The sequence below is a fragment of the Pundamilia nyererei genome, unplaced genomic scaffold (assembly GCF_000239375.1).
Source record: "Pundamilia nyererei isolate P.nyererei 1_Seehausen unplaced genomic scaffold, PunNye1.0 scaffold00365, whole genome shotgun sequence".
Classification (NCBI taxonomy): Eukaryota; Metazoa; Chordata; class Actinopteri; order Cichliformes; family Cichlidae; genus Pundamilia; species Pundamilia nyererei.
In genome coordinates, this window is record NW_005187766.1 from 346705 (window position 1) to 357097 (window position 10393).

The window sequence follows — 10393 nt, forward strand, 5'->3', positions numbered from 1 at the left end:
GTTGGGTTTTTTTCTCTGTATCTATGAAGCGCCTTGAGGCGACTTATGTTGTGATTTGGCGCTATATAAATAAAATTGAATTGAATTGAATTGAATTGCATACGTCACAGGACGACGTCAGCATGGAGAGGCTGAGCGTTTGGGACGTGTTACAGCAGTAAAAACAGCAGCTGCAGTTTTCATAAATTCAGTTTTATTTCTGTTGTTACACATTCAGGCTTACAAAATAAAAGCAGCACCACTGGCAAGCTTTTATTGTGAAATAGCAACAGCAGGAAATATTTCACAGTAACTACGTAAAGGTCCAGTCAGGCAGCTCAAGCTCGAGCTGGCTGGTTCCAGGTCCAGCTGCCGGTACTTCTACAGGTTCTGCTCTGGTTCAGGGTGCTCAGAGCTCCTGGTGTGAGGACTAATCCAGTTCATATGGGCTAAACAGACCACACACCTGTTGCCGCAAGGCGTGCACTCTATGAGGCACCACCTCCCTCGCGGTCTTTGTAGAGTTCTGCAAGCTTCCGAAACTTTGGCCCCCACTCACTCAGGAAGTGGTAGCTCTGCTCCGACTCCAGCGAGGTTAACGAGCTAAACGAGCTCAGCGACACAGCAGCTGACCCGCTGCCCTCCAAAGCGTACGTCTGCACAGAGTCAAAGGGTGGTGCCGTCATGTCCAGGTTGGCCTCCCGGAGCCGGTCCTCGATGAACTCCTGGAACAGTTGGTGTTTATCTTCCCTGAATGGCGGGGGCTCAGGGGCGGTGACATGGTAGCTCCGTTTGGTCTCGTTCAGGTGTCTCAGCGTGAACATGTCGAAGGCCTCGGTGTCCTCCTCGCCACCGCCCTCATCGTCATAACAAACAATATTCTCACGAACATCTCGCTCATCGTCAATAATCAGAGGCTCCTTCCTTCTGCGTCTGATGGCCCCTGTTACCATAGCGACACCTAAGGGCAGACGAAGGGGTGGAGTCATCTTAAAAAGTTTACAAGGCAGAGGTGATGGCGGCAAAGTCAAGTAATTTTAAATGAAGTTCTGCAGCACGACCCTGGATGTGGAAGTTTTCATCTTCCTGAAAGTGACATGGGTTCAGAATTCCACACACACAATATCAGAATCCTACTTTACTCCTTGTGTGATATTTGTTGTTGTTCTCTGCACTGGTAGAGTTGTTTGCTTCCCTGCTACAGACCAACGAACAGCTTCCAGCTATCTTCATAGATAATTGGCAAACCTTCTGGAGGAAACCTGGTCTTGTTAGGAGAGACGGCATCCATCCCACTTTGGATGGAGCAGCTCTCATTTCTAGAAATATGGACAAATTTATTAAACCCCCCAAAATATGACTATCCAGAGTTGGGACCAGGAAGTTGGGACCAGGAAGCAGAGTTGCAGTCTTACACGCCTCTCTGCAGCTTCTCTCCTCCTGCTACCCCCCCAAAAACCCATCTCCATAGAGACGAGCTGACAAACAGACAAAATTCACAATTAAACTATTACATTAAAAGGTCGTCTGTTGTAACCCTTTCTATGTCAGAAATTCTCCAAAGACCACTACAGGTTTTCTTATGCAGCGTCTGACTGGCAGCTGATTCGATCGTTTTCACAGACCCCACCAAACCCTGACAAGATGGTACAGGTGACGCTGAGAACAGCTGGTCGGGGTAATGTTCCTGGCAGACACGTGAAAGCTGAGCCCGTCAGTGTCCCAATGAAGTCATCATCATTTATAGAGCACTCCACAGCTGACACAAAATGCTCTACACTGGAACTAAATAATAAAAAACAAACATAAAATATACCCAATAAAATAAAAAACAGGAGAAAAACTAAAAGCTCGCTGCTTTCAGGTGACTTCAGATTTGGTTCTAGTTTCATCAGTTTGATGATCTACTCCAGCTTCAGCTAGTTTTTTTATTCTACCTCATGGACAGAGGTTCTGGATCAGCTCTAAGCCAACCAGGTTCTACTTCTTGTTTCTGACTTTACTGAGTTTAACTTGAAGAGGCGCGACGTTGTCTCAGGTCGTACCCAGCAGTGTGAGGAGACCGGTGAGGAGAACAACAGCGGCGAGGCTGAGGCCTTCTGGCAGCAGCAGCGCTGACATCTCCTGGACGCAGCTGCGACGATTTCCATGAAGATCGCACTCGCAGACGGTGACGGTCAGCGTGTTGGTGCTGCTGAGAGGCGGAGTCCCGCAGTCTGAAATCACCACCGGCAGGAAGTAGAGCGGCCGCTCCCGCTGCAGGAACCCGGCCCGCCACGTCAGGACAGACGCCGTGTTGTCTGAGGACAGACAGACAGATCGACGTCATCACCAGCAGCTTTTAAGGTGGAACACAGAGTGCTATCTAAGGGGGTGCCATGCCAAGCAAAGAACTAAAACGTGTGGGAGGAGCTACAGCGAGAAGCTCATGGATGATTGGCAGCTGGAGATCCTGTGAAGGTTTTTGCTTTGTGGTAATGGGTTAGAAAGAGATGGCACCGCTCAGTGTGTTCGCTGAAACCACGAGGGACAAACACACACAGACGGGACAACGTGGGACACCAACCGGGCGGTCCGCTGAACCGACAGGTCACACAACTCAAACGGGCCGTCCTCCACACAGTCCTCACTCACAAAGTGTCTCCAAAGGGAATATTACGGCTAACGGGCGGATCCTGTTTCAGTGCAGGTAGCCACCAGTGAACAACAAGGACAGGCGGTGCATGACGTCAGCTTGTTAACATAAAATTCACTGTTGCAGCACTAAAGTGATCCCCTTACACCCAGTTTAAGGGCCCTTATTTTCCTCATGAACCAATGAGTGACAGGTTCCAATGTGACTACCAGCCACAACATCACTGACACAGGAGGCGTTAAACCTTAAATTCAGGCTGGTCCATGTACACCACAGAGCTGCTCTGTTTCATTGAAGTTATCTTTGGTTTTAAGGTGGACTGCACAGTTCTGCTGTATACTGATTAAGGTGGACTGTACCGTTGTTGTCTCTCAGGACGAAGCTTTGGTTCCAGGCAGCCTTGGCAGCCAAAGAAAACAGGAAGTGATGTCCATTCTTAGGTTCATCCAAATCCACGGCGCTCAGCGTCACAATGATCTAAAGGTCAAAGGTCAAACAGAGGCAGAAAATCAGAAGCACATCCAGTCACCAACGCTCATGTGACCTGAGAAGGGACTTCTGGATCCATCTCAGTAACAGATTACAGAGATTTCACAGACGATGCTCATTAAATAACGGATATCAGTGACATCACAGCCACAGCAGCTGCGATCGTGGCTCAAGAGTTGGGAGTTCGTCATCTAAATGGAAGGTTGCCGGTTCGAGCCCCGGCTTGGACAGTCTCGGTCGTTGTGTCCTTGGGCAATACACTTCACCCGTTGCCTACTGGTGGTGGTCAGAGGGCCCGGTGGCGCCAGTGTCCGGCAGCCTCGCCTCTGTCAGTGCGCCCCAGGGTGGCTGTGGCTACACTGTAGCCTGCCATCACCAGTGTGTGAATGGGTGGATGACTGGATGTGTAAAGCGCTTTGGGATCCTTAGGGACTAGTAAAGCGCTATATAAATACAGGCCATTTACCATTACCATTTATTTACCTGTCTGTCTACACACCTGCTCACTCGCCTTCTGCTCACTCGCTCACCTTTCTGTGAACACCTGTCTGTAAGCCACAAGTGAGCCTCACCTGTCCCGGCTGGGCGTCCTCACAGACGGATGTCTGGTACTCGACGGGAAAGCTCGGAGCGTTGTCATTGACGTCTGTCACAGAGACCAGAACCACGGCTTTGCCCACCTGAGAGTGATCCACTGAGACAGACACACCTGTCAGATACACCTGCTGCTCGCAGGAAGACAAACTGATGTCATGTGACTTACAGCTCTCTGTGGCGAGCACAGTGATGTTGTGCAGAGCGCTCAGCTCTCTGTCCAGACGTCTGCTCGTCCAGATCACGCCTGATTGTCTGTCAATTTCAAAGTAGTTCTCCACGTCCGACTTCCTGTCGATGGCGTACCTGCAGAGGAGCACAGGTGTTGTCTTTGCGTTTTGGTGGAAATGTGTTTGCAGTGATTTTACTGCCTCGCGTCTTACCTGATGGGACAATTTGAGGCGTCGGGGTCGTGAGCTGAAACCGATCCCACCTCAGTTCCCACCGGCGCTGCCTCTGAAACCGCCATCTGGCTGATGCGGGGGGAAAAACACGGAGGCTCGTTCACGTCCTCCACCTGCAGCCGGACTGTCGCCACGTCGCTGAACGGCCCAGCTGACAGAAAGCGGGTGTCCATGTAGCGATTGGATGCCTCGACGCGTAAAGCGTAGCTGGTCTTGGTCTCAAAGTCCAGAGTCTGAGGAGGAGGGAGGACATGACATCACAGGTGCCTCTGAGTGCAGGCTGGTCTCCCTGGAGATCCGAGTACTTCTGAATATTTAGCGTAACAAAAACGCCACGATGCATTAACTGTTTCTGAAGCGCTGTGGATGCTCCTACAAAGCTGAGCCGCAAACAGATGTTTGAGCTGCACCTCATCAAGAGGGGCCTTCATGGGAATGGAGGCCAGAGCTATGACAGAGTCTGTGCACCACGGTCCAGCTTACAACATTAGAAACGTCACATTGGCAGCAAATAGGAAAAGAACTACAGCGTAATTATTAAGAGAGTTGCGAGTCAGACGAGAACACGGCTCTCCAACGTAATCAGAAGGTAAAAACCTCAGGAGCTTGTTTCACCTACAAACTCAAATCAGTTATTTTCTGTATAAAGAAAACTGAAGCTACCAGGATGTTTCTGCCATCTTACACATCCTGCTGGCGTTTTCTCTGCATCGCTAAAGAACAGAAATTATATCCTGCTGCATTTAGTGTTCATTAACATGAAATTTACCAGTAAGGGAAAGTGACTTTTAATCAAACTGCTGAATGTTTCAGTCACAGCACAGAAGCTGCTCTCATAAATGTGTTAAAAGATGGTCACCTGAAAACAGACCCCGTTACTGTTACACCTCAGTACAGGTGAGAACTCAGGTGTGCTTCTCAGACAGGTAGAAGGCAGGAATTAGCTCCATGCCTCATGGAGGCTCGAGGGTCAGTCCTCCAGTCCATTATGTCATGAATGCAGGGTGGGTTACACAGACGAGTTGGCTCTGTCACAAAAAGACCTTTTTGTGGACAGTTGGCACTTTAACAGAGACAAGCCTGAGATGTTTTATTTGTCCAGCAAGACTTGAGAGGCTTATTCGGGTGTGCAGGGATGACGATGCTCTACTTACTGGCTTCCTCTAAGGCTGGAAAGACGGCTGCAGTTAGAAAACAGAGCACATCACTCCAACTCCCTGTCTTAGCTTCCAAGAAGTATTGCTAATGGTTTAAAAGTCGGAGGATGGCTCAGGCCCTGATGTATCTGACTTCATATCAGCAGGGCTTTCAGTTAGTGGTGCCCAGATCTGAAACTACACACGGGGAGATGATTTATCTGCTGCCCACCGCTGGAGCCAGCGACACATGGAAAGCTGGAAACCTATCTACTTTTGTTCTCCTTTGTAAGTCATGTTACTGGGTTGAATAAACTAGCGTGGCCATCAGTAAAACGTGGTCATGCGATTATGTGAAGGTGACACCCACATTTATTCTCATTGTGCTGGCACAGACACAACTGCTGACAGAAGAGAACAGAAAGGAAACCTTTATCTGAGCGATGAATCTAAAATCAGAACAATAAAAAAAATGTCATCTGCAAGAGACGCAGCGAGCTAAATTTAAACAGCTGTGAGCAGCTGCCGAGCAGCAGGGACGTCCTCTGGGACGCACACGAGGCCAGTGCTAACGCGATGATGCAACGATCACAGGGACGCGTCCCGAGAAGACTCGGAAGAGTTCACAGTGGACAGAAACATCAGAACCAAAAACTGGAGATTTCTGTGACCTACAAACAATCCAGAACCTTGATCAGGATGACCAGTCCTTCCTGAGTGTGGGGGTCTGTGAGCATCCTGAAGGTTCCCAGTCCATCCCCGTCCAGGATCCTGTAGTCCATCTCAGCGTTTGGACCCGCGTCCGCATCCAGAGCTTTGATCTTCGCGACCACCGCTGACACCAGTGTGGATTCTGGGACGCTGAACTGGTAACTCTCTGTGGGTCACAGAGGATGAAGCCTGAATGAGTGCCTGTTCGCTGCAAGTTTTTACCCAAAGTCCCAACCGATTCTTGTTCTTCAGAGTCATGTTACCAAACCAAGCAGATAAATGATTCAATAAAACTTCTGTAAAACAAGGACAAAATTTCAGATGAGACATTAAAAGATCTCATTTGCCTTAAAAAGAACAGTTTTTGCTGAACTTGTTTGGTAGTGGCATCAGCATGAGGCTCAAAACACAGTTTGTGGTTAAGAACAACCCTAAATACTTGTAACACTCCGCAATCTCAGGACATCATGTTGGTATAAGGTCACGACGCTCTGCAGGCTCACTGTTAAAAATCCAGCAGGCAGAGGGAGGAGCTGTGATTTCTAAAGAAACTCTGTTAGGTTTGAATCCAGAAGGACAGGATTAGGAGAGGGTCAAATATCAATGAACAGGTGTTAACAGGATGCTCTCAGGTGAGACTCACTGCGGGGGAAGCGAGGTGGGTTGTCGTTGACATCAGTCAGCATCACAGTGACCGTTGTGGTTCCTGACAGACCTCCCATCTGACCAATCATGTCTTTGGCCTGGATGACCAGCAGGTAATGGTCCCGCAGCTCCCGGTCCATGTCGGGCAGGGCTGTACGCACCACACCTGCAGACAGGTGAGACATTAGCACAGTCTGAAGGTGAGCATGAGCGCCCAGATGACAAACATCGGAATGTGACATAATCAACATGACGCATTCATAATTGATCCACATGCTGACATTAAAAAGGTCACAGGTGTTGTGCGGCGCCGACACAAACCGATGTGAACGTGACATCATGTGGCCTCATTTACACACAGTAAATAAAGCGGCTTCAGGCGAAGAGGCCGAAGCTGCTTTAATCCGCTTTAATCTGCTGCAATCTGACTACATCTGATGTGTGAAGCAGCAAAGGAGGATTCAGAGAGGAGGCGTGACCGTGTCACCTTCAACACGAAGGTGGTTACAGACAACTCTGCAGCCAAACGCTCATGGGTAAAGTCAGTCATGGTCTGTAGCAGTTTAATCCCAACTGGTCGTGGCGTCACCAAGTGCTCTCTGCGTTTCACAGCCACACGCTCACCTGACTTTGGCTCCACAGAGAAATATGGCTGCCCCTGCAGGATGCTGTAAACCAGGTGGGCAGAGTTTCCATAGGTCGGATCATCGGCGTCTGTCGCCACCACGGTCAACACAGACGTACCTGTACAAAATCAAACTTTATTCAAACAGGGAGTGCTGCCGTCTCGTAGAAACGCTGTCAAACCTAAATTTGGATTTGCTCCAACTAGTGAATTCTGAGATGGTGTCTTCATAAAACAAACCAAGGGACTTAACTGAAGTCTTAACGTTTCAGGATCAACACTAGTGAGCATGTGCAATGGGACCAACAACAGGAGACTCACCTGGAGGACAGAAAACCTATCCAGGTGTTTCACAACAAGAACCTGCTCAGCTCTGGTTTGTACATTGCCTGTTCAACCTCAGACTTTCACATTAAAAGCCTGCATGACATCAGGTTTTCACGTTACAAGCAGAAGTCTATGAAAATGGCTTCTGCTTGCTGAATCGCTGCTGATCTAATTCACGTTCAGCTGAGGTGACTTCAGTGCAGATAGAAACGAGTGGACTGTAAAAAAGCTAACTCCACTCACACATGAAATCTGCCTGTTCACATGGGACTATGTGAAGACAAAAGCTGGTTCTGGACTCACCTACAGGTGACCTCTCAGCCACCCGGGCCACATACGGTCCATCCAGGAACTTGGGCTCGTTGTCGTTGATGTCCTGGACCTTGATGATGAACTGGGACTCGGGTTCGAGCGGCAGGTTGGTATTTCGGTCTCGAGCCTGAGCTCTCAGTGTGTAGTACGCCTGCTGTTCCCGATCCAAGCTTTTGGTGGTGTGTATGTCTCCGGTGTCCTCATCAATGGAGAAGATGGACATTGCTCCTTCTCCGCTCAGGACGTACCTCACCTGCCCATCACCTTTATCCAGGTCAGAGTGGAGCTGCAGGAAACCAGTTGAGTACAACAAATATTTCTTATTGTTATTTTCGAGAAAATGAACCTTCAAAGGTGGAGCTCGCCGTGAAACAGTCAAAGCAAATGTGCCCGTTTCACTTTAAATAAGCATCACCTGTTTCACTGTTTTGACCTTTGAACTGCACAATCAACAAACTGGTGTTTTTATGCCACATTTCTTACTACAAGCCTGACTCAGTGCTGCTAACATTCACACAGTACAATGGACAAGTAAGAGCTCAGTATACGCCAGGGATTAAACCATCAACCTCCCAGTTAGGAGACGTCCCACTCTTACTCCTGAACCACAGTCACACTGTACCAGGTTCACCAGGTACATCCATCCACACCATAAACTCAGAGTGGAGTTCCTCCTGATGTCCTTTAGTTCCCTCACTCTGTTCCCTTTCGTCTTTGGGCTTTCTCCAAATGAACGCTTTCCAAATACCAGTTTGATATCCGATGTTCTTGGAAAAGTCCTAATCCAGTACCCAGAAGAACTTCCTGATTAAAGTTTGTCATATTTTTAATCCACTTTAGATTCAGTAGAATTACCGCTAGTTTTATGTTTCTTAATTCTTTCCCTGAAGAATTTTGTTTATTCATTATTGGTTTCTGTTTGGACTTCTGGGTCTGTGACATGCTTAAAGTTCTCATCCAAAACAAAAGTATGAGCTATGAACTGCTGCTGGGAACAAAAACGAGTTTCTGTTCTGGTTCAGAGACACTTTAAATCTGCTGCAACAAAGCTGCACAGAAACATCTCCTTCGCACCGACACATCTGAACCCCACATCTATGATGCAGAGCCAGGACGTAGGCCCGGACCGGTACGGGCACCTGCACGGGCACCTGCACGGGCCCTGGGCCTGGAGCCGTCATTTAGACTAAATCTGTAAATCTACAGTTCGTACCTTTCCGATGTAGAGCGGCTCGTCTCCCGTGTACTCCTCCAGGACGAAGAACTGGTTCCACACCCAGCTTCTCCTCCTCCTGCTCTGGGTGGAGTAGACACCCGCTCCCCCTCCTCGTGTTCTTGCTGACACCTGAAGGAGGGCCGTGGAGTTCAGCGTCATTGCCCCGCAGCCGGACGTCTCCCACAGGGAAAGGATGATTACAGTGAGCATGCTCGGGAGACGCAGAAAGCTCATCTCTGAGGTTAACAGGCGTGGCCAGCAAAAAGATGTCAGTGGCAGGAGCTGCTGGCGGGATCGTTTGAGCCAAAGAGAATGAAAGTTTACGGTAAGCACCTGTCCTCTCTTTTAATATTGATGATGTCATTAAACTCTATCAGGGCGTGAATGAGTTCTCAGCTCACTCTGAATTTTTAACAAAATCCTGAGACAAATGAATCAAAATGTAACTCAGTCATTTTCCAATGATCAGTTTGGTAACATTACTGCGATGTAAATGAGCTCAGTTTGAAGGATTTATCTCAGAGTGCTGCTGCAGAGCATCTCTTTGTGTTACCCTCTGAACTTTTTATGAAGCAAACGTACAACGTTGGAGAAGTGTGATTATAGAAACATATTTTAGCTCAGTTTAAAGGATTTTGTTAATCTGAAGCTCCTCTTCATCCCGTTAAATCTGCTCCAGTAATCTGAAAGCACTCTCCTCACTCTTAAATCTGCTGTTTTTGCCAACTCTGACCTTAAATACACAAACCAGCAGTCTTACCTTCCAGCTGCTGATCGGACGTCCCCTGTGGATCTGTAGGTTATTGACAGCAATTGCATCAGATGACGATGACTGATTATTGATGAAAGAGTAGCACCAGCTCCGACGCTCTATCCCTCTCTGCCACTCTCTGTCTGTCACACAAACCCCGCTCCCTTTGAGGAGGGGGTGTTAGGCTCCGCCTCATCAGCAGGGGGGGAGGAGTCAAATGACAAAACTGAAAAGTAAAACAGGAAACGTAAGGCAGGCACTCGAGACTGTCAAAGTAAAACAGGAAACATGACACAACTGGGTCAGACATGACCAGTGTTGGGTAAGTTACTTTAAAATAGTAACTTAGTTACATTACTAGTTACTTCTCTCAAAAGTAACTCAGTTACTTCAAGTTACTCGTTACTTTCAAAGTAACTAGTTACTAGGGGAAGTAACTTTGGTTTTACTCAGACTTCTCTTGTTAATGTGTTGCTTCCATAACGTTGCCAGTCTTCTAGCTTGCTTACTTGCCACGGTGCACTGTGCCACCTACCAATAGAAAGGAAAAGATAATGTGCATATTTCCA

The 10393-nt window shown here is 48.1% G+C and overlaps 1 protein-coding gene across 1 annotated transcript; it reads right to left on the bottom strand.

Annotated features, from left to right (window-relative positions):
• Positions 1-221: 221 nt before the first annotated feature.
• Positions 222-9974, bottom strand: LOC102202180 (cadherin-7-like). The gene is made up of 12 exons (XM_005752562.2): positions 9834-9974; positions 9071-9355; positions 7849-8143; positions 7218-7337; positions 6592-6759; positions 5927-6114; positions 4081-4334; positions 3867-4003; positions 3676-3797; positions 2974-3091; positions 2025-2279; positions 222-940 (listed from the first exon to the last, which is right to left on the bottom strand). Exons 2-12 carry the CDS (start codon positions 9305-9307, stop codon positions 468-470), a joined length of 2367 nt encoding a protein of 788 aa, XP_005752619.1. The 5' UTR covers positions 9308-9355; positions 9834-9974; the 3' UTR covers positions 222-467.
• Between the last annotated feature and the right edge of the window lie 419 nt (positions 9975-10393).

Bases quoted from the DNA above. Each gene is read 5' to 3' on its own strand.
- LOC102202180 (XM_005752562.2), bottom strand. From the start codon at position 9,307: ATGAGCTTTCTGCGTCTCCCGAGCATGCTCACTGTAATCATCCTTTCC. The intron at 6,760-7,217 runs GTGAGCGTGTGG...ACCTGTCTGCAG, and splicing joins CTCTGTGGAGCCAAAGTCAG to GTGTGGTGCGTACAGCCCTG. The intron at 3,092-3,675 runs GTGAGGCTCACT...TTTGACCTTTAG, and splicing joins AGGACGCCCAGCCGGGACAG to ATCATTGTGACGCTGAGCGC.